Source organism: Alligator sinensis, unplaced genomic scaffold, assembly GCF_000455745.1.
Source record: "Alligator sinensis unplaced genomic scaffold, ASM45574v1 scaffold235_1, whole genome shotgun sequence".
Classification (NCBI taxonomy): domain Eukaryota; kingdom Metazoa; phylum Chordata; order Crocodylia; family Alligatoridae; genus Alligator; species Alligator sinensis.
This window is the reverse complement of record NW_005842042.1, coordinates 530,715-554,441: the sequence shown is the minus strand read 5'-3', so window position 1 is coordinate 554,441 and position 23,727 is coordinate 530,715. Positions and strand designations below refer to the sequence as shown.

The 23,727-nt window shown below is 43.6% G+C and overlaps 1 protein-coding gene across 7 annotated transcripts in view; it reads right to left on the bottom strand.

Moving 5' to 3' along the window:
* Nucleotides 1–3,114: 3,114 nt before the first annotated feature.
* FKBP15 (FK506 binding protein 15) overlaps nucleotides 3,115–23,727 on the bottom strand; it is a 47,108-nt gene continuing 26,495 nt past the window's right edge. For 6 of the 7 annotated variants that reach the window (XM_006022668.3, XM_025203014.1, XM_025203012.1 and 3 more), the window contains 15 exons: nucleotides 22,888–22,984; nucleotides 22,181–22,290; nucleotides 21,674–21,784; nucleotides 21,427–21,521; nucleotides 20,486–20,588; nucleotides 16,708–16,879; nucleotides 14,393–14,529; nucleotides 13,908–14,063; nucleotides 12,927–13,079; nucleotides 12,369–12,461; nucleotides 11,619–11,729; nucleotides 10,837–10,944; nucleotides 8,220–9,010; nucleotides 7,536–7,629; nucleotides 3,116–6,922 (listed from right to left, as the gene is read on the bottom strand). In XM_006022668.3, the coding sequence (XP_006022730.1) occupies nucleotides 6,839–6,922; nucleotides 7,536–7,629; nucleotides 8,220–9,010; nucleotides 10,837–10,944; nucleotides 11,619–11,729; nucleotides 12,369–12,461; nucleotides 12,927–13,079; nucleotides 13,908–14,063; nucleotides 14,393–14,529; nucleotides 16,708–16,879; nucleotides 20,486–20,588; nucleotides 21,427–21,521; nucleotides 21,674–21,784; nucleotides 22,181–22,290; nucleotides 22,888–22,984 (2,415 nt within the window). In that variant the 3' untranslated portion in view covers nucleotides 3,116–6,838. Of the gene's footprint in view, nucleotides 6,923–7,535; nucleotides 7,630–8,219; nucleotides 9,011–10,836; nucleotides 10,945–11,618; nucleotides 11,730–12,368; nucleotides 12,462–12,926; nucleotides 13,080–13,907; nucleotides 14,064–14,392; nucleotides 14,530–16,707; nucleotides 16,880–20,485; nucleotides 20,589–21,426; nucleotides 21,522–21,673; nucleotides 21,785–22,180; nucleotides 22,291–22,887; nucleotides 22,985–23,727 lie in introns of all 7 variants that reach the window. The other variant, XM_006022669.3, reaches the window with a different exon arrangement.

The following is a 23,727-nucleotide window of genomic DNA, read 5'->3' as shown; positions in this document are numbered from 1 at the left end:
CAGGGAAAAGAGCAAGGGGATGAGAGTGCCATGAAGGCCTTTGATGGGAACAGCATCTACAAGGAAGGGCAGCAGAGCTGCTCCTGTAAGGGGCTGAAGTCACAGCTAATGTCTAGGATGGAGATTTGTTACCTGCAGTTCCCTGATTAGCTTTTAATTTACACAAAGTAACACATTTGTGGAGACTTCCTCCAAGTCTAGTTATGGAGTCCACACCTTTCTTTACAAGCACTTAACTAGCTTCAGGCAACGCACAATCAATGAACTCTAATGTAAAAAAAAAAGTCATCTTGATTGAAATGAAAGGGTCTTTGGAAAGCCCACTGGTAGCCCAAATACCTTAAAAACCTCTGAAGGCCCCCCTCCCATTAGGCTGTCAAGCAATTGGATCAGATTAATGGGAACTCAAGCCCTCATTCACATTAGATGGGTTTGTTCAAGGTTTTGATGGGCTGAGGGCCAGGTTTTCCTGCCAGGTGTGTGTGAACAAGAGCAGTTCAGCTGAGACACCAGCCTCTATTAATAGGGCTGGTGTGATTATTAGGCCCATTTGAAAATAACTGTGGGGAAAAGTAGTTGGAGAGAAAATGTTAACAGGTAGTTGGGAACTTAAAAAGCATCGTCTTAGGCAGTAAGTGAAAACCAAGCTTGCCAGAGGAGGGTGGAGGGTGGCTGAGAGCTTCTCAGCCCTTCAAATCTTGAACTGTTTTGATTTGTAGTCCCTGAAGTTCAAGCAGTGTTGGAGGGGAGTGTGCTTTGCTCGGCAGCCCACCACTCTGGTGGAGGCACCGGCTCCCCCAGCAGAGCCCTTCTCCAAGGGGGACTTCTCACACAGCTGCTCTAAAGGTTGGGCGTGAGAGGGCTGAGAGCAAGTCAAATGAAGCAACACTGGTGTGGATGAAGAAGTGTTAATGGTGAGGCCAACAGCAGCAGCTCTGAACCACCCCCGTTCACCTCCTTGCCCAGCCCCCCATAATGGTAGGGAGGCCTCTGCAAGCAGGGCTGGGGTGGAGCTCAAATGGCCCCTTGGAGGGACCTCCCAGGACAGCCAAAACACTGATTGTGTGCAAGACAAAGCAAAGGATGGTGTGCTTTCCTTGTGTCACTCTCCAGTTAGGGCTGCCTGTGATCATCACACAAAGCCTTTCACCGGTGAAATCTGAGACATCTGTGCTGCAAACTAGGTGGGAAGATGGCTGTAACCCCTACTAGGGACAGCCTAGGTCCTCAGGACCCAGAAAAATGGACTCAAGATGCATTGAAGGGAAAGCCCATAAGAGCATCCTTGTAGAAAGAGAGCAAGCAGACGGAGAGGGTTGGGGGGGAAGAGAACATAGCAGAGTGAAATAGTTTAGCTTTTAAACTGCTGCCCTCTGGTCAGGCATTTCCCAAAGCCAAGTGTGAAGGCACTTCCGCCTTAGCAAAGATTCATGGCACAGGGCAAGGAGCTGGCTTGCTCACAGATTGATGGAGCTCACATATTTGCCCAAGGGGGGAGGAGGGTCCATCTCACAAGTAGCATGCAGAGCCTTGTGGCCAGAATAGACCCACTTCTGTCCCCCAGGTCTGTGCAAGCCACCACTCGGCCCATCTCAGGCACGCAGCAATTATTATCCCAGGTAAGCCCTAAACCCCATCTGCATGCCATACCTGCACCTTCATCCATTTTTCCAAATGGATAGGTTATGACTGTCGTATTAAGTGAGCTCTACCGGTATAGCACTATCGGTACACTTACAGCAAAGTGGGGATGTACTACCTCCCCAATACAACCTTCATCTGGCTCTAACAAACCTGCCCAGTGGTGGATGGATCTGACTGGGTGGCAAACAACCCCTGACTGCCACAGTACCATCCAAGGCAAATACCGGTCCTGGAGACAAGACTAGAATAGAGACCCCTTCTGCAGCTGCTGTGATGTAGGGCTCATAATGACTAAGGTCTTCCTACTACCTTCTGCAGGAACTCAGCTACGGGAGCTAGGGAAACCCAGGCCAGCACAGAGCTACCAGCTTGAACCTGCTGCACTGCCAGGGGAAACTCACTGTACCTCCCAAAACAAGCTTCCCCTGTTTTTAGAAAGGGAAACGGTTCCACAATGAAGGTGTGCACAGGATTGAAGTGTCTTTACTACACCTCCATCAGCAGGCAGCCCCCACCACTGTTGGCAGGGCTCCCCAAAAGAAGGAAAAACTAAGGAAATTTCAGCTTCCTGGTAAACAGGATCAAGTGAAGTTGAGCCCTGCAGAGGGAAAAGGCAGGAGGAATGGAAAGAACCTGATTAAAGCAAGGAAGGCTCAGTATTTTGTCACAGCTCTGAGTGCACTCCCTTTGCAACATGACGAGTGCTGGTAGTAATGCAGTATCTGCCTGTAGTGGATGAAGTTCACTCTGGGCAACTGCAGGACATGGCGCTTCTGACCTCAGCAAAGCCCACCTGGCAGCCTCAGGCCCAGAGGCTACCACCCACGTGGCTCAGCCAGGTGGTAGCTGGAAATAGACTATGTACAGGTAGCATCTAGGGCTCTGCAGCAGTCACAGCTCTGAGCACAGCTAACCTGTGTGGGTGTCCTCCTCATTCTTCAGAGCCTGTTGACTCTGCTTCAGCTCAGGTCACTGTTCTCCAGAAGATACTCACCTTTTCACCCAGCTGGAGACAAGAACCTGAAACTCAGATTTATCCACCCAATTAGTTTCTCCCCTCTTGAAGGCACCATACCTAAATAAACCAGGCCTGAATAACCTCTGGCCAAGGAACAGTTTCTGGGCCAAGAAGACTACTGTAATCACAGATTTGCAAAAAGGTGAGTATCTGGGAGACTAATCTCAGGGCTTTTCCACATTAAAAAATGATCCAGTCAGAAAAATGATTTAAATAAAAATATATTTTCTGTAGGGGGAAAAAAAAGAAAAAAAAAAAGATTATGGTCTATTGTTGAGTGATTCTTAAGGGAATAATAACATCCCCCCCCCCCAAAATGTAACTCGATCAATCAAATGACAACCTCTACTAGAACTGTCCAATTCCAATTCAGATCCTAAAGAACTTTTAATTTAGCAGGACTTCATACTGACTTTTTGCTGTAAGTTTTCTGCAAAATGAAAAAGAGAGATCCAATCCTTTTCCTCAAACAGCTGTTTAGTTCTTTTCATTTCTCTTATGGTACAGAAAGGGAAAAAAAAAAAGACATCTGTTAGTGGTGTAAAATTTTTGCCACAAACATGAACTAGTGATTTCAAGTCAAGTGCAAACCCACAACAGAGATGTGCTTACTTAGTTTAAAATACAGTTTAGCATCACATGCTAAATTGCTCATCTTAAGTGAGTTATGAAGCCTCCACACACAGAGTTTGTACTGAAGCAATCAATCAGATATACTGCCAATAGTCTTAGTTACACCCATGCAAGTCTCACAAATAAGACTGAAAGAGCACAGCAACTGAACTAATCTCAAAATATCACAGCCAGAAATGGACTCTTAAGACCTAGATTCCTAAATAGATAGTTCAGTTGGAGTCTTTACTACAGAATTGTGAAACTCTGAAGCCCTCCTCCCCAAGATTGGCCTCAGCTAGCTACAGGGAGTTAAAAGCCCACCTATCTTGCCTCCACCAGGATTTTGCATCCAGACAGCCACCTTGAACACTTTTTACAGTCATAATTAAAATCCTTTTGAAGAACAGTTTGACTTAAGTTCAGGTAGTGCAACTAGAAGGAGACATCCTTTTCCCCAGGATGCAGACACCTTGCTTCCAAAGGAGGCTGGAGGGTCAGTTATAGGCTGGTGGGGAGTGCCTTAGGTTGAATGCCTTGCACCCACAGGGGCACTCCACTCACTTTTGTCAGGCCATCTATGGTCACACCCTTTGGGAGAGGTCTCTCTCTTTTGTAACTGCTAGGCCAAAAAAAAGGAGCCTTGAAGATAATTTTATTATTTAATTTTTTATTTTTTTTTAAACAGCTTGTCTTTTAAAAACCCTTTCCATTGACTAAATTCACTAACCCAGTGTAGATATAGCAGGAGTGGAGGGCTCAGTGGATTTCCCATGGTGATATTAGTTTACATTCTGCTCTCACTGGGAATGAGCAAAGGGTGACTAAGGAATAGTTGTAGCACCAGCTCTTCTTGTATTCTGTGAATGGGGCTGGGGAGCTGGAGGCAGGAAGGTGCCATATGCCTTAACTTCTAGAACTCAGCATGTTAAGATAAGAAACGGTACTGTTAAGCTCAGCAGACTTTCCATAAACTATTACAGCAACTGTGTCACTTCTCTACTCTGGATACAACTGGGTAGGTTCCAGTTTTGTAGCAGCTTCCTGAAAAAGGAGCCCATTTCTCCAAGAAGATATATATAAAAAGAACGAGTGAAGTTGGTTTGATTCATGACTAAGCAATATTTACCAGCATCTACATACATCAGCAACAAGTCAAAGTGGAGCCATTGAGATTGGGAAACATAATTATTTAATTGCACTTTATTTTTCCAAGAAATGCAATGCAAATCTTCGGGTCTTATCAAAGACATGGCATGTGTTAGTTAGTGCTGCTTCCACAGTGGGACAGTGTCTACAGACACCTGACTAAGACCACACTTAGATGCATTTAGGCCATCACAGTGACAGCCATACAAGGGAAGTCCTAAATTATGATCTGGCTCTAAACATTTCTTTTGTACATCAACATTGGACTTTCTTGCTGAGAGCAAGGTATTAACTTTGAGTTAAGTTATGTGCTAAACATTTATACTTTAGTACATTAAGTTTGTAAACCAGCCAGTCCTACAGTTTTAGAAGAGTTTGGCTACTAGTCACATTTCTATTCAATACAGCAATGAGAATTTATCACATTGCTATCAATCACATTTTGAACTACATAAATTACCTGCATTTTACAAAAAGTGTGTTTCTTGGGATGCTTCCAGGTCAAACTGACTCAAAGAAGTTGTGGGAAAAAATATCAAGTGATCACAGAACCTAATACCAGTGTAAAAAGAATTTCTATTCCATTTGTAAAATTTAAGAGAAAATGTGTTTTTATAAGCATTTGTTCTCTCCCCTACAGTATCTGAAACTCAAAATACTAAAGGAGGGGGTTAGTGCAGAAGAACCTGGAAGTGAAAGCATGTAGAAATAGGACAAGATTCAAAATTTCCCAGATAAGTAAAAAGACGAGTCATTTTTCATTCTTTGTGTTTCAATTAGATTTAAAAAGTCTGCTCCAATAACCCAAGGTATCTGGAGTGAACCAGGTTAAATTACACACCGTTATATCCTAACCATTAAACACTTAATTTATGCTACAATCCTGCCACCTGTAGCAGCAGAGAAAAAGGCACAGGAGACTGGCAACTGACTGCCCACAGTAACTCTCTCCTCCTGTCTAGACAGGGAGTCCATTAACATTATGGTAGCTGTATGGCTGCTGCTGAATTCCCAGTGCAACCCAGCAAAAGAACAGACTCCTCCGGTTCACCAGCATCACAGGCAGGACCCACACATGTGAATGGAGAAATTTTGCTATCACTTCTCTGTTCAGAGTGGTGACAGTTACCTTTGGTGAGGTTGTGAGGAAGGGCCAACAGCAAGGGGTTGTGTGGCTTAAGGGCTTCCTAGTACCATTTTGCAATGAGGATAAAAGGGGCAATTGTGGCAAAAGTGTGCCTCAACAGATCCAGCCACACCACTAACAAACCACAATGTGCAAGAGGTTAGCAGTCAACACTGGCCACAAAACTAATTTAATACTTCACAGAACTGGGAGAACAGAGGCCTGGTTTTGGTAAACAGAAGGCTTTTCTTCTGCCAGGTCTTTTGCTTGGGGATGGGAACAGATTAACGATGCTGCCCAAGCCTAATGGGATGAAAGATGATCCGTCTCAGGCTTTGCCTTCCGTTACTCAGCATGCTGCCCCACTATGTGGGGAACTGGGGATTACTCAGTTCATACCACTCTGGACACACAGGGACATGCCATAATCTTTCACTTGTCACTTATTTTAGTAGGGGAGCTGCAGAGGATTCAACTTAAAATGGTAAGCACATAAGAGGAGCCTTTGATAAAACATTTACTAGAAGTTACATCTCTGTTCTAGAGCGCTACTTTAGAGTACTCAGACCACAGCCTTTTAAAGCTAAATGGAGCTGTAACAGCGCACAGCCTGTGCTCAGCAGCACTCATTTGTGTTCTACCGTTCTGAATGTTCAACAGTTAAAGCTTGCATTCCTCTGACCCCTTGCTATTTTCAGAAAGGCATACACATGGTAGCTGTAGCTTGCAGTCAGGTTACAGAATCAGTATATTTTATTTCATGAGTTTTGAATTGGCATCTAACTGTTTGGTGAACATGTTTGTGAAGACCCAGTGGAAAGTGCCCGTGATCAAGGATTTAGGCTGACAGCCCATAGATCTCTTTGGAATATTTGTAGGTTTAATATCAATTTGGGGAGAGAAGCAGAGACTTTTCTGTCCTATTCTTAAACACCCTCTGCAGACTTTCTTTTCTGAACCTGTTTACAAAGTTCATACTTGTGTATAAAAAGGTTACAATAAACAAATCAATGGTTCATACCAATAGGACAGCAATATGAACATGCAGTAAGACTTGTTGGCTCTTTCAGCTAGCCTTGGCCTATGGATGAGCTCATCAGGCCAGAGATCAGATCCAAATGACCAGCAGTGCTAATACAGTCATTTGCTTATGGATCCTGTCTGCAACACAGAGTTTGTCTGGTCTATTCCCATCTCAAGCATAAGCAGCTGGTAAGTGCAACGTGTGCTCAAGAAGAGGCCATATGCCAAAAGGAGGTTCACAGACTACTCTCAAATCTTCCAGCTTTTCATCCCAACCAGTCCAGGTCATCATCGTCGTCATCATCATCATCCCCAAAGAGTGGGGTTGGGGGAGGGCACCCTTTCAAGCTCTGGAAGAGCAACCAGAAAGCAGTGTTAGGTTACTTCTTTTCAGCAGTTCCCAAAAGGGTCTAGTTTCCAGAAGGCTGTGTAAAGGAGTCACTGTAGACACTTTGGGAGGCAGCACCAAGAAACATCATAATTGACTGTCTTCCTCTACATGGCATGGTGGATCAGAGATGTTAGATCAGATGGGGAGGGGCTGAAATCCCAATAGAAAAGTAGAGGACCTTAACATCTCCTAAATCTTCCTTGTAGCAGAACCCCCTCAATGGAGTCAGTTATAGCACCAGAGTTTTGAACCTGGTGATCTTAATACTTTCTTGGTGACAAGCCAGCAAACAGGAGGCCGTGGGTTGCTACTTTTGTCTATGCAGCTAATCCTTTACACACCTGTCCACAGGTTCAAGTGTGGACAGTTCCCAGTTGAGTCCCAAACTCTGGTCTCAACACAATTAATTTGGATTAACAAATGCAAAGTGCATCAAAAGCAAAAATCTGAACTATAAAAAAAATGAAAAAGAAGAGAGAAAGGAATCCCTCATGCCTTGAAACTTCTTCCAAGAACAAGATGAATGGTTTCAATCATTTAAATGGTTACAGGAAACAAATCTAAATTCTTACCACTTCTTCCTCATCTTCCTCTTCAGGTGGAGCTCCAGGCTTTACTGATTTATGGGTTGCAGCTTTAAACAAGTCATTGTTGTCCTCAAAGAGGCTAGAAGAAGTTAAGTGATTAGAAGCAGCTAATTCTCAGGGTGGAACAGAAAGCCAAGATTGATTTGTTTGCACTTGAGAATAACTTCCAGACCCAGCACTCAGGCAACCTCAGCTCAAGTTGCATGGCCACTGATGTCTGAAAACTAATTGAGGCTATGGCAGTAATGTAAAAGGGTACCTAGGCAGCCATAAAGATCAGGTATCAGAGAACTTTACAACCACTAGCTATTCCGAAGTTGGCAAAGGAATCTACTGATTCAGCTAGAAGCAGTCTAGAAGTCATTCACAAAGGACCATGGTCATACTGGTTGCAGGGATGCACTAGAATTTAAGTCACTACCTTTTTTCAGTTTGTTCATTAGTGGTGGCGATAGTAAATTCTAGACAAGGCTGGACATTGGCAGCATTTTAATAACTATTGTCCAGATGTGTAAGGTCAAGCAATACTTAGATGGCTGGCCACTTTCTATAGCACAATGCCCTTACTGCTGGGGCAGCTGCACAAGCCACCAGCCAGTTGGTCCATTAACCCACCTATTTACATCTGCTGTGCATGAGCAAGAAGCCAAAAAAGTTACCACAACCTACCTGGAATCCTTTTGCTTGGGGCTGGATCCCTGCTCTTGGGATTCTGTAGTTTCCTGGTCAGTCTTAGCTGGACCTTTCTCTGCGGTACTGGGTATTAAGTCAGAAACACTGGAATCCTTTTCAGAGCTGGCTTTATTTGGACTTCCGAGACAACTCCCTTCCTCTTCGCTTTTCAGAGAAGAGGGCTCCAGCATGCTTACAGGCTCCTCTCCACTATGCTCTGTACTTGGTATTTTCAAACACTTAGCCATTTCCACTGTTTTTGGATTAGTTTCTATAACAGGGAGATCTGGAATTTCTACCTGAGCAGATGCTCCTCTTGTGGGACTGCCTTGGGAGGCTATCCCAGTGGGAGCACCTGCCTGCCTTTGCTCATCTGATACAGAGTTCACATTCCCCTCATTTGCAGGCTGTCCAGGAACCAGCAGCACTTGGTCAGGATTAGGTGCCTGAACCGATCTAGAGGAGGCTTGCTCTTTATGTGCCTCTAGGATCTTCTCTTCTGATGCTGCACCACTCTGGGTCCCCTGCCTTCCTTCAGGAGATCTGGGAGAGGCAGCAAGACCAGCTGACTCATGTGCATGGTCAGACATCATGCTGTGCGCTGCTGCTTCCTTCACCTCAGTTTTGCCCGTACTGCTCTGTGCTAGATCATGCTGGACAGGGCCTTCATGGTCTTCTTTTGCTTTCAGTGGACTTTCCTGCTTCCTCTCTTCTGTTCTAGGTTCCTCCTCTTCACTGTTGCTTTCTCGCCTCTCTTGTTGTCTGTTGAGCAGCTGGAGAGTTACAGTCTGGAGAATCAAGTGAAGCCAGCAAGGAAGTATTATTACTAGAAATAAATTATTGTGCATGAATATAACAGCTGCCATTTAATTGAAGAAAGGTAAATTTTTTGATGCTTTGCAATATGGATGAGGATCATCCAGCCAGGTGCACTAACCGGGACTTTCCTGTCATCTCTGATGAGTCCAGCATAATAATATCGCTACTTTTAGCAGCTGAGTTAGACAGCTGCCTTCTGCAACAGAGCATGGATTTTATCCTGCCCGACCTGGAGCACCCCTACAAGGCTATGGTTTTTAAGTGGAAATACGGAACCTAGACAGTTGTGACTTAGCAAGTATGACCTGGGTGAAGTAAAATTAAACTCAGGTCTTGGACATATGTTTACACCGTAGCAAACAAGGAGCAAGCCACACAACAAACACTTAGGTGCCTCAAACCCTGGGTAAACTTACCACAGGAACAATCTGTAGTAAAGATACACCAGCCTAATTAGGGGTGTATGCTTTCATCCCAGGGTAGCCACATGCTATAGGCAGAAGCTAGTATGTGCTCCCCTGCCATCTAGTGATGCGTTGCTATAATAACAGATACTGTAAGAAGGTGCTTTTGAAGAACTATTCAACTGTTGGGATGCCAATATCATTTTTGTCAGTGTAAGGGTAATATTAATTACCCTAGTGTAACTGTCTTGTCCAGTTTCTCATTTCCCCATTCAGCTACCAGACAATACCATCTCCCATTACATACCACAGGCTGGAAGAGCAAAGGCACTTGCTCCCCCTAACCATCTGTACTTCCAACTAAACCAGGGTGCACTTCAGGAAAGTGGGAGATACCCGACCTTCCCCTCTGCCTAGACAGGCTGTCAAAAGCCGAGTCAGGCAGATGTGTACCTGTCAAATTAGCTCACTGAAGAAAGGTTACTTTTCATCTCACAGCTGCTATCTTGTTTAGGACTGAGGTAGAACTCCCATAGGGTCAAAGGCTGTGTTTGAGCAGTCATCTGAGCTCCTTTAGCATCTGCAATTCCAACCCCCCAACCTTTATTTTTTGAAAGGGGTCACAACTCAGCAAGTCTTTGTCCAATCCCTTTTTCAATAATCCCAAATCTAGGTTGAGGGATGTAACAGCAGCAGCAACTTGCATGGAATCTGAACAGGGGCAAGAACTAACATATAGTGGAAACTATTTCAGTCTTTAACTGTTGGAGTTGTCATTCTTCAACAAAACAGTTGCCAAGAACTTGAGACTAATAATATGCAACCCTTGTCTGAGGGGACTTGAAAGTGACTTTAAAAAAAAAGTCATCCCCAGCAGATCCAAGAGGGAAAAGCAGGTATGCTACGACAAGGGGTTTTGGGGAGGGAATTCGGAATGTGCTGCTTTTTTTTTCCTATGATAGTCAGCAAAAAGTAGGACAGCAATTCAGTCCCACAAGCTGGGTGCCCCACCTCCAAAACACATTTTCACGTGGATTCAACTCCTCACATGATGGCTTGCTCTGTCACTTGGTACTTTTTACATGGCTTGTGCTCCATCTTTCTTAGCTTTATATAGATTTCAATCCTCTGCGCTTTTTAACCCACCTCCAATCTACTATCCTTTCAAAGCTCAATGAGGTTCTATTGAGAGCCTTGTCCTACATTCCCTAGCAAGAAGCCTATGGATTTCCCTGTCCTTCTGCTGTATCTCCTCCCACAATTGTAATTTCCCCTTCTGTCCTAGAAAGTGACTACACTTCACACTTATGGACCTAGGCTAAAAAGACTGGAGCTGTTTTGGCCACAGCCTCACTCTTGCATTAACAGTTCATAATTCATATCTGCTGTACCTTAATGGTGTTCATGACAACACCTAAAACAATTCTGCCACTGTAGGACTCCTCCAGCTCAAATTCACCTCGTAGAGACTGAAATACCCCATTCATGATCTTCTTTACCTGAGGAAGAAAGTGGAAAATCAGTACCATTTCTAACACAAGACAAAACTCAGGACCACAGGCTTCTCCTTATGCAAGAAGAATAAATCCAGTTTTGTTTCAAGAGAATGCACCTTTCATATCAAGTACTGCAGGTCTGGAAATTGGTTAAACACATGAAATGTCTCGGGGGTGTAGGATGTGGCATACCAAGCATGCATACCAGCCTCTGGCTCCTTTACTACTCATTCCATCCAAAAAGAGCACACACCAACTGCAGATATTTTTCTCAGCCTGACAAAGTTTTTAAACCTGAAAGCTTGCTAAGAAAATTTTTTCTAATTATCTGAGTTGGTCTAATAAAAGATATCAGATTTACCCAAAGAACCGTGTCTGAAACGCCTCAAGAATTTCAGCATGTATAATGGTTCAAGAAGAAAGGGGGATATAATTCCAAAGCCAGGATTCTCCCTCTTATTTAAGTTTTAATCTAGTATTGAGAGAGTAAAGCTTCATACCAAAAGTCCTATAAAGAAGGGAAGATTAGCAATACTCCACAAGATCTAGTCCTTCCTTTTGGTAGGTTTCCCACTCCTAGGTAAAACAAAATACTACAAGATTTTCAGTGGATAACCCTCCACCCACAGAGAATAGAGATCTTTTCTGAAGAAGTCACACTGGCTTGTCTAACTCACTTCTTCTATGAAGTCTGCAGGCTGAGGCCTGTCTTGATCTCTCTCAAGCTCCTGGATGCGCTCTTCATATTGAGCCTTCAGGGTGGCAACATGGGCCTGCAGGGCTGCATACTGCCAGGAAGAAAAGGAAGTTAGACCTGCTCTACAGCAGCATTTCTCAACCCATGGGTCATGACCCCCCAAAAATGAGTTGCAAGAATATATGAAAGCGTCAGGAACAAACTTTAAAAACAGATTCTCCTTCAAAGGAGAAAAACATGGGAAACTGTGGGTTTTCCCCTGTAGGCTGGCAGAGTTCCAGCCTGAAAGGGGAAGCCTGGGGCCCCCTCTACCCCACACACTCACCCCCTGCTGCACGGGCTGGGGAGGCAGTGGGTCTGGAGTGAGGGGCACTAGGTTGGGACTGGCCAATGTTTACAAATGGGTCCTGGTACAAAACAGGTTGAGAACCACTGCTCTAGAGGACCTCACATTTTGCTGCCATTGTAGTCCAGATCTGAACAGTGGGCAGAAAGATGGGTTAGCAGCTGCAGTACATTTACTGCCAGGTCAAATATCTTTACAATTAATGAGTTTTAAATAAAAGGGGTGTGCGCGTGTGCACACACAGGTGGATCCCATCATTTGGCCCATAAGAATTACTGGAAACAACATAAAGTTCCTCTTTCCTACCACTGCTGTGCCTGCTCCTTTAAGGACAGGTCCTGCTACTTGGAACTGCAAAAGGTTAACCTTCCTGTGCTCTCTTACCTTCTCACGGACAGGCCCCAATTGTTCCAATTGCTCCTGGAATTCAGAGAGTTTCTGCTCCTCAGATTCTCTTGAGTGTTTTAGAGCAAGGAGCTGAAATAAATCAAAACCAGTTAAGTTTGTCATCCCCTTTCCATGTTTAAGCCAGTCCCAGACCTTTCCCCACTTCAGAAGAATGAGTAGCGGTCAGCACAATAGTCCAAGGAATAGCTACGGCATTTATTTTACTAGCTAACTTTGGTCTGAAGTTGGCATGTCCCCTTCACTGTGCAGAAAGCCTGCTAGTTTGATGACAACCCTCTACCTAAAAGCCCAACCAAACTGGTGCAAGAGGAGCCAAGTCTACAGAAATTCTGCAGCCACAGACAACTGCAACTCTTCTGAGGAGTAGGAAATTGAAAGAATGAAGCACCCAGAGGTGGTAAGAGATTGTCTGTTTCATGATTCCCTAAAACACCAATCACAGCAACAGCACTAAGGAATGTGGTGGAGCAAGGAGTGTATGTACCAGCTGTTTTTCTTCTTGCTGTGTTTCATTAGTAAGGGATGAAAGTTTACCTTCTCTTCCAGCTGGATGACCTTCTGCTGTTGAGAGTCTCTCTGTTCACACACCTCTCGATATTGTCGTAAGTGCTGCTCCTTAGCAGAGGCCAGCATGCGCTCACACTTGGCTTCCCACTGGGATTCCAGCTCCGTCTGGACAAGTGACAACTGCCCATGGAGGGAGAGACACTTGATGCTTACAGGCACACACAAAAGCAGAGGATATTGTGGGATGGGAAAACCCTTGCATTTGTGTCTATCATTCCAGAGTTGGTAGTTCAAATCCTGCAGTATTTCCCCCTACCCACTTCCCTATGCAAAGCACAGTTTCAGCATCCATGTTCTCCACGGCTGTTCTGCATATCTGGCTCACATCTCAGCCCCTGGTCTCCCCATTTCCTGTGGCTATGTGAAGGAGCCCCACACACTTTTACCTCCACCAAGAGGTAGACTACTGGTCAACTATCTTTTTTATTTCCCACTGACTTTTTAAATGGACCACCAATTTTCACTGCTCCCCTGGCTGTGGTAAAGATGGGAGACTCCTCTTAGCTTACTTCCAGAAGCATAAGTATTCTTTGATCAGTGTCACTTGGTCTGTCAGGCCAAGCAGAGGAAGTTTTGCTTCCATGAGAACATAGGTTGCTTCCATTTTCCTACAGCCACACAAGAACCTGCTGCAGATCACAACCTACTGGTTGTAGTCAAATGCCTTCTTTTATGACTGCCTGGGTCACTTTTTTTATTGGACTCAACAGGAATACTCCTAGAGCTGAAGGCAGAGCCCACAGACTAACAACATAGTTTAATGGATATGCAAAGGGGAGGCATTGGATACTATGTGATAGGTTATATTAGCCTCATTAAAAGTAAAACAAGAAGTGATTTATTTTACCCACTGAGTAAACGAAGTGTTCTTGTTAATTTCTTATCTAGAGTCAACTGAGCTTGAGTTACAAGTCATGTAAACCTATCTGCTAGAGAGTACCTCCTCACCTGCTCTGCTGCTGCTTGGTCAGTTGATGTCCGAGCCTTTTTCAGGAGCTGCCGAAGCTTGTCCAGTTCTTCCTGGTAGGATCTACGGATCTCATCCATCTCTTCCTCTGCTTGGCCTCTCTCCAGGAGGGATTTCTTTTTCCTCTCTGCAAGGTTCTGGAGCATATAGCATGGTATGTAAAGCAACCTGTTCTCTCCTTGGGTTCTGTACTTGCTACAGTGGGGGCTCTCCATCAATGCAAATAAAATCTAGATATTAACTATCTTGTTGCTTAACTATTATATACTACCATTAATATATTAGGTGCTTTAAAACCATGGAGACCTGTTCTCTAATCCAACATTCCATGCGATAGTTGGCAGGTGGAGTTGCCAGGTTACAATTCACCCCATCTCAAATGTCTGCATGCAAGAACACTGGGTTGCTTTCCAGCAGCCATATGGAATACTGCATCACCTCCGATAGGCTGGTACCTGGGACATACCTTTTCCAAATTCTCCTTTTCTGCTTTCAGGTCTGCTAGTTCTTCCTCCAGCACTGTAACTTTCACCTCCAGCTGCCTACGGCTCTGCCTCTCTGCCTTGAATTTAGTCTGAGTGTCTTCAGAAATTTCTTGCAGTTCTGCAAAAAACACAATCTATTTTGGTTTCAGCACTATATTTCAAGCTTAATACATCTGAGGAAAAAGCTTACAGCATACAGCCAGATTAGAAAACAAAAGGATTTAGTGGCTGCAGAGGGAAAACAGAACCTGCTAAACCTCTTGTATGGGGGTAACCCCAATTTCTTTAAGTGGGATTATTGGATCTCCATATTATTTTCAAATCTAAAACCTTCTCACCACCAGTGAATGCACCAACACAATTACAAAGGTTTAGTCATGTCTCAACAAGGGTCAGAAAGCATGAATTCTCCACACATTCTTTTCCTGGGCTCGCTTCTTGGGCTAGCTTCTCAGAATTTACTGACCACCTTGCCATAGATGGCTTGTATATAGAGTCAAGCTTATATTTTACTGAGACTCCCAAGAGGCTTAGCTATCTTTGTGTGGCATTCCTTGGGCCTGAACCTAAGAAAAAAAAAAGAGCCAGATAGCTACCCCAGAAAGAGTTAAACATGTAGAGCTCACACAAAGGGAATAGCAGGAGAAAAAGAAATGCAGCTCAAATGAAACCATGCACACTGCAGTTCAGTGCTCCTTGCCCCAAAGGAGGGGGTGAGGGTGAATAAACTGAACACAAATTTTCTAGAGGTGGTCAACTCCTTTCTGAGCCCACTGCCCTCATATAATTTCAACTTCAATAGTCTTTCAATTAGAAAGGGGGCACTCTCTTACAAGTTTTCTTCATGGTACATTTCTAGGTCTTTCATGGAAGTGCTTGAGTACCCTGAATTCAGATGGTATGCACCCTTTAGCTGTGCAGATATTACAAAGTGCATTAGCTTGTTTACAGCAGTATTTGTAAAGTAAAAGTATAACTCTTCAGCTAGGATGGAGAGAAAGTGTTCAAACTGGCCAAGTTAAATGACCCAGAAAAAACAGATTTAGTCTCTGTGATTAGCTACTTAGTGACTGTTAAATAAAATTACCATGTGACCCAAACGTGTATCTGTGTACAAAGGACTACAATCTGATGCAATTTACTACAGAAGAACCAAACAAGTTGCCAAACAGATTCATCTGGACTTGGATAGCTGCTGCCCTATAATTAGCCCCTTGCTGGTTAACACAAGGGGCATGGGTATTCTCCAATAATCTGAGCAAGGCTCCCAACCTGTGGAAATCAGGTTGTTTCCCAATTTATACGAAGATCACCAGTAGCAATTTAAAAATATTTTCTAAGCATCATAAACATGAAAAAACTCAAGCATGTGATTTATTAAAATATCCTGATGCTGTAAAAATATTTGGGCACTGAATAAGAATGAGCAATGCCTCGTGGAGTTAAGTGGAAGACACATGGGAGCTAGCTGTTTTAAGGAGAAGTTTCTGGCCTAGAAAGGGTGGTTCAGGACTTGCTCAAAGCTACTCTAATCCTGCCACCTTGCTGCCAGAACAAGACTTGAACACTGGCTTGTGCACCTCTATTTTTTCATTGCCAGTTTTCAAATGTACTTTCTGTCAGGGAGCCTACCAAAGCCAAAGCAATCAGAAGTCACCCTAAGGGCTAACGAGGACAGGAGGGGGTGTGCATCTAACTCCCAAATGCTGCCAAGAATTAACGTTTCAGCTAAATACAATACATAAAGCCAGAACATTGTGTGTAGTTCTAGGATGGAACACTACCAATCCCTGAAGTATATCAAGTCCTTTGAGATAAGTGGTATATAAAGTTCAAGTTGTCTTTGTTGAAGTGCAGTCACTTGACCAACTTTCTGGTCTTCAGTAGTCTTTGGGAGAGCCCATCACTCAATGGATAAAACTTAAAAATCAAGCCCTGTGCCTTTTTGGTGTACCTATTTAAATCTGTCTTAGCTCTGAAACCAAGAGTTTACATCTGGTAGGCTGAATGTTGCGTAAGCCGGTACCCTTTGAGGCCACCCTAATGAGTCCATGGACTGGCACCCAGCAGGAAGGCTAAGAACCGATTTGCCCATACAGCGAGAACTCTGTCTCTCAGCTTGGAACCAAAGGAGCCAAATGGGGAGCTATGTCATAGTAAACGCCTGGTCATATTTAGCAATGAAACCCACAGCCACTAAACTAGCTATCGGTCACCCATCACCCACACAGTTGACCCTCAAGCAGAAAACAAGGCTGTTACCTAAGCAATAGAACCAACCTCCCCAAGTCCTTACCAGCTAGCTGTGCTTGCAGTTTGTTGAGCTGCACCTCATGTCTCTCTGCTTCCTGCAGGGCTGAGGTCAGCTGGCTACGCAGATCCATTTCCTTCTTCTGGTGAGCTGTCAGTTCCAACTGCAGACGGGAGACCTGTGCTGTAGCAGCAGCCAACTCCTCTGCAATTTTCACCTGTAGCACAGAACCAGGGAGGGAAGCAAAGAAAAGAGCATATTAAGTATGTGGAGTGCCTTTAGTAGTGTCTGAGAAGTTTGCTCATAGTGGACAGCTAATAAGGTGCATGGGCCCACATTCATGCCTAGTTTGCATGAACTAGGTGGCAGGACCGCATCTCCATTAGAGATGGAACGTTCACCAAATTATAGGCTCAATAATGAAATGTTGCACATTGATCCAATGTCCACAAGCATCTCCATACTAGCATTAGAAAAGACCTTGTGCCATCCTTTAGAACTTTGTAGACCCTATTTGAACACAGCTTCCCTGTTTGTAGAGGATTCCCTATCTTAAGAGGGCTACCCAAAGCTGGCAAAGCCTCATCATCAAATCAGGTCAAGAGAAATCACTTTGGGAAGTTATTTTCCATAGAAAGTTTACATTCACACACTACTGAGGTACTTTCTCCCAGGTGATTGCTTTTCAGGCTTGCTGCTGGTCAGTATCAGCTAAAAATGTGACTGCTCACATTAAACCTATGAAAAATAGCCCCTTTTGCCTAGGTATACACAGTTTCCTAGAGGACACAGATTAGGCGCCAGGGTAGTAAGCTTACAACTTCGCAGTTCAGTCTATTCTAAAAAAAACACCTGCCCTTCCTGGTTTATTACAAAGGTGAAAGAGGAGAGATGAGGCTCCCATGGAGATAAAACTGTTTGGGATGGGCAGTTATCAGACAGATTATTTTGCTTAGAGATAACTTTTTTCTTCTACAACCAGTCCTTGTAACATTAACGCTGAATGCATGCTTCACTTCCCTGTGGACAGTACACCATGCGAAGATACTCCTTGCACAGTGCCTGCATTATTGCATGCCCCTGACAGATTACTGTCAAGTGCTTACATTTGGATGCTAGCCAAGACAGTGACTCACAGAAAAAGATAGATGCTAGTAAGGTTGTTAAAGAACTTGTTAAATCACACATTAAATGGGTTCGGATCAAGAGATGAGAGAGATTAATTCCAGCTCCAACTCTTGTGAAGCAGGGCCAAAGTTCATAAAGGATATACTGCAGAGATAGACTGCCTGCCTCCAGAAGCCTTACTTATAGTAGGCCCCTATGTTATTCTCTTCAGTGCAGGGACAGTACCTTTTGGCAGGGGAAGAAATGGGAGTTAAATCCTTTTAGCCATTTGAATGGTGAAAGGATGGAGACTGGCTCATTTGGGGAGCTTAAATACAACAGCCCAAAGGATTTTTCAAGAAACTTTTCAAAATAGGAAAGTTTCACAGAAATAAGCCTGCTTTCTGTAAGTTGGTAAGGGCAGCCTTTTTTCTTGATATTTAGTTTCACATGACAAATTTAACCACATACAGTGATGTTCTATTTAACATACAATTAAATTCTCAGTGCAGTGAATTCAACTTTGCCCATATAGGCTTATTTCTACCCTTAGGGACTGAGTTTTGCTTTTCCTTATTACATGAACACACATTCTGCCACTTGGGGGTGGAAATTATTTTGACTGCTACATAACCAAGATGCATCTTAGAAATCCTCAGAAGTAAAGAATCACAGTAATGCCACTCTAAAGTACAAAACTGTCTTCCAGGTCTAAAGCAGAAATTCAAGAAAAGCAATTCTATGAGATACCTATGAGTAACTATCTAGCCCACAAGAGAGCTGGGCTAAAACTGCTTGGGACACAAATGACCTGTAGACTATGGGAAGGAAACCCCAATCATCTAGACAGTCAGTGGACACTCTGCCTCACCTGGTCCCAGCCCCGATCCACTGGCAGCATGTGCTGGGAAGAGAAAGCAGTGAGTGGAAACAAGAAGGGTTGAGAACACAAAATAGAATGGCAAAAGCATTAATCACTATTAGAACAGCTAAGTAGTGCATTATAGGAACCCATGATGTTACAGGAGAAGCATTTAATTCATTTCCTGCAAGCTACAAAAGCCTGAAGACAAAACAATAGTGAAGCCATTTTCAAAAAGCAAGACACTAAGCCCTTTCCAATGCAGCTCTATTTCATGCAATACGGTCCAATGAAATCAGCAGACTGGAAGCCAATAATGCCCACACTGTCTACTGTCATTGTTATCACTACACTATTATGATAAGAAGGAATATCACCAACAATGAAGCATGGTAAGGTTTAATTAAAAGCTATGACATGCTCAGTAGGGCCAGGTAGAACTGTATTACTCAAGAAGTTACACATATACTGCTCCTCAGTGACTCTGTGCAGAGACCTGGGTCATACCAGAATAGAGGGGCCTATTACCAATTTATATACAAAGAGAGCAGAGAATCTGTGTGTTCTTCTACAATTCTCTCCTCTAGTCCTATTATTAAAACCTTCTCTTGGAAATCTTTCTCCATTGCAAAAACTGAGATAGTGTACCACAGCAAACCAAAGATAGAAGAATACAAAAAAGGGAAGGGAAGCCAGAGCTTCCACCAATACAGCTGGCTAGTCCTTGAAATCAGGGAGCTCATCCAGTGCAAATCACGAGTCCACTAGGAGGTGCTGATCATCAGTTACTGCATCAGGCAGAGCTGCAATGAAGGCGAGACCAAGGACGGATCCCCTGAAGAAGGTCTCTAACTTTATAAAAAAAAAGTAACTGATGACCTCAGTCTGTGAATGGTACCTGGTTGGAGCATCTTTCTGATTCTGTATGCTTTATTAGTTCTTGTTTGACCTGGTCTGTTGCTTGAGAAACCATCCCAGGGAAGCACCCTTTAAGCTTCAGGTAAAAATTTATCATAGCTTAAAAACAACTATGGTATCCACCTCTTACGAATGCTCCAAGTCATTGTTAGAGGCAGGAGGGAAATGCATTATTATTAAGCTTCATGTTTGGGAGTGCACATCAAGGGAGTGCAAACAGAGTTAGTTTGGTATAATTTTAAATTAAAAAATTTAAGTAGAAAAGATCATGAGATCACTCTCCACACACACAGCTCTCCAAAAGTAGTGTACCAGAATGAGCTAGGACCTTACATCTGCTTCTTTATAGGTCAGAAAAAGAACACAGGTTCATTTATCTGGCTTTGAAGTTCTTAATGGTCTTTTCTATGCCACTGCTATTAGAAGTGATTGATATTTACCTTCTACAAAGATACTACTATTTCTCCATTACATTTCAGTAGCTGCTATTAAGATCTCTCAAGGGTAAACCATTCTGCTGACACAGACTAGATTACATGAATGCTTAGCCAAACTCAAGCTTTTTAAGTAGAAAGCAGCTTCTCAAGTAATCGCAGTACAATGAAGTAGTCAGCATGCACTGTGAAGTAGTCAAGGCCCTGCTAATGTAAAGCACCTTTTACCCCAATTTAAAAGAGTTCCTAAACTATGACAGCATTAAGCCCTACAAAAAAAGAAATGCAAATGATGTAGTAATGGGGTCCCTATATACAGGATTACAGCAAACCTAATGGTAACAGGTTTTTTTTCTTTAATTTGCTCTCCTAAACGCACTTCTGATTTTCTGCTGATTACGTCAGGGATCATCTGCTACTTGTGCACCAGATGTACTTGAAAGCCCTCTTTACAGCCACAGTCAAAGTTCTACACTTCTGCTCACTGCCTGGCTAGTTTTACCTTCTCCTGTTCTGCATGCAACACTCTTGCCTGTGTGTTCTCATTTGTTGTTTGCAGTGAGTTGTTTCTTTTCTCCATCAGCAGGTTGCTCTGTTCAACACACCTGAAAGAGAAGGCGAAATGAGTGCCATGAGCACATACACAAAAAGAGGATTTGAAATGAAAGCCCCTGACACAGAAAAGATGATAGTCTTTATTACAAAGCCTCCCCCTCAAAGGAGTACGTTCCAGAATAATTTTGTGTTCCAGTATTCTCTCCTGCCCAGGGCAGGGGGTCGGACTTGATGATCTACTTAGGTCCCTTCCAACCCTACATCTATGAAATGTCTTAAATACAAATGCATCTGGACTTTGGAAGGAGTATGATGAATCTGTAGTTAGGGATGGATGAGCTCAATTAGGACATCTGCTCCATGGTTCCCCATTGCAGCAGTGCTCCTGAAGCACAATTAGATGTTTGACAGCCCGAGCAATAAAGCTTTCACTACCTTCCTTGGGAGACTAATCTTCTCTGAAGGCCCTTAATGGGATTTGCATGAACACTGATAGTACCTACTCCAGTCGAGTGGAAGAGGTTACAGAAGGATGGACAAGAGCATTATATACTGGAGGACCTTCCTTTCAGTTAAGTCAACAGCAGATGTGCCATTCAGCAACCAGATCTTTAGGTCTGAGGTCTACAGCTAGGGGTCTACTGAAGTCGAAGCAGCTGCCCATTGACTTGCCGCAAGGGGGCATCTGGCACACAGCCCACTCCCCATCTCCTCCCAGCAGGCTGCACAGCTGGGCAGCGACCACAAAGGCTGCTGGCTTCCTAGAGGGAGCCAGCATTTTAATTTTCAGTGAGTTTTCTTTTCTCCTCCCCCACGGAGCCAACCAAAAGCACAATTTCGATAGGTCCACCTATAGTGGACGATAGCCATATCTTTCCTACAGCTCACCTCTGATTCCGTGCAATCAGTTCACTGATCTTCTCGTTCTGCTCCTCAATCCGGTTGCTCTTCTCAAATATCTCCTGCTTCAACCTCTCATTTTCCTAAAAATGCAACAGTGTTGAAAGCACCATTTTATTTGGAATATCCTAGAGAATGCTGCCTATAGCTGGCTTCTTCGTTATCAGAATGAATTAGAAATAACGGCTGTTTGGAAGAGCTGGCAAGGTTAGCCTAGAACAAAAACTACCCTCACCTGAATGATGCGCTGGATATTGCTCATGATCATGGAAGTTTCCATAGTAACTGAGGAAATGCTGGGCAGTAGCAAATTGTTGCCAGTGTTTTGTTTCTGGAACTCCTCCACCTGTGGATAAGTCATTAAAACCATACTTCAGTGGAGTATTTAGCAGTGGAATAGTCAGATGTCTCTACACAAGGAACCATTTCAGCTAACTAATTGGTTCCACACAATGACTTGGAGCGACCATAGAATATGCATGAAGAGCTGGACTGCAAAGCACTATACGAAGGTTAAGAAAAGAGCTCTTTCTCCACAAATTATCCTGAAATAACATACCTTTTTATAGCAGTCCAATCATTCTGAAGTAGTTAGCTATAATGGTGGAATTTTCATTAAGTTACCATATCATTTACAAGCCAAATGCAGCACCTTAAAACTCTTCAACAGAGGATTTCTGAGACAATGCTGCTTGCACTCCCACCAAGCACAGTCTCTCTCCTTTACATCAGGTCTCTTTACCTTGGCAGCTAGATGATCCATTTTATCAGCTACTTTGCTAACAGCCATTCGGATTTCAGTGTTTTGCTGTCGAGCTTCTGTCATTAAGAAGGAAGTAATGTCTCCAGATGCTAGAATGGAAAGGGGAGAGATTATCAGTTAAGGGTGGCAAAAAAACTACCACACACAAGCAGAAGCATCAGCAAGGATCAGCAGTTCAAAAGCCAGAGATTAAGGTAATTGGGAAGGTAGAAGGTATGCTAATTGCTTTGAGTGGCAGAGGTCTGGTCTATAGCTGCAAGAATCTAATGGGCTCAATTACACAGAAAGGAAAAATCCCATTTGGTTACATCTTTAACATCTATAGACCAGGACGGTAGTTACATTTCAGCCACTGCAAGATAACCAAGGCAGTAAAGTAATTTTAAATTATACTGAAGGCCAGCTAGCCATGTATGCACTTTGGAATAAGCCTAAGAAGTTTTTCTGCACTTATTCCAGTTTCTTTTGCTAGACTTCTTCAGGGTTTGGGCGAAAACGTACACTCTCAGGAACATGCTCTGACATTAAAAAGAAAATAGTATAAAGTAGCATAAAGTAAGTACTCTAGACAGGACAGCTATATGGCTGCTTCAAATCTTGTGCAGATACTCACTAGAAAACTGTTTGCAACATACCAGCGTAGGCATTAGTTTTCATATAGTGCAGGCATATTTTCTTGGACTTACCTTGGAAAGGTGCTGGATACATCTGTCCTACAGGCTGGAGTTGAGAAGCAGCAGCAGCAGTTTGCTGATAGGCAAATGGCATCATTCCTGCATATGGCTAAGGGAAATCAAGAGTGAACAGATGTCACTTGACATTGTCTCTCTCAAGGAGTTTCATGCACTTATTTCTCATGTCAAGCAAAATGGGAAGGACAGAAAAGCTCACTGCAGAGGGCAGAGTCTTGGGAGCTATCTTGAATAACTGTGGCTGCTAAGGGAAAAAGAGTGTCAAGTCCACCCTCTTCTTCCATCTTATTTAGTTCTGAACAATACAACATGCAGAAGCCATATGTCACAGGAAAAAGTTAAATGATCTGAACAATTTGGTGTCAAATTCTGTTAACTCTGTATTTATTTTTTATTCCTGGTTATCAGGAATTGACCTTTTCATTCATTTGAAGAATACTCCTAGAGGGAGGCTTATGTGTACATGAGAACCGTGCAGAGTCCTCCTCATAGGAAGGTGTACCAGGGGCCTTGTCTAGCCTAGTGCATAGTCTAGAACAGGAGTGGGCAATTATTTTGGGCAGAGGGCCGCTTACTGAGTTTTGGCAAGCTATCGAGGGCCACATGGACTGGCAGCCCAGGGCAGATAAATATTAATTTTCTAAATTTTTTAGGGGCCCTGTGGGCCGGATAGAATGGCTTGGCAGGCCACATCCAGCCCCCGGGCCACATTTTGCCCACCCATGGTCTAGAAGCAGGGGCAGGTAAAGTTTAGCCCGTGGGCTGGATCTGGCTGACAGTGGACTCCAATTCCCAGCAGCCCCTGCCCGCATGGCTGGGGCAGGCCTCCATGGA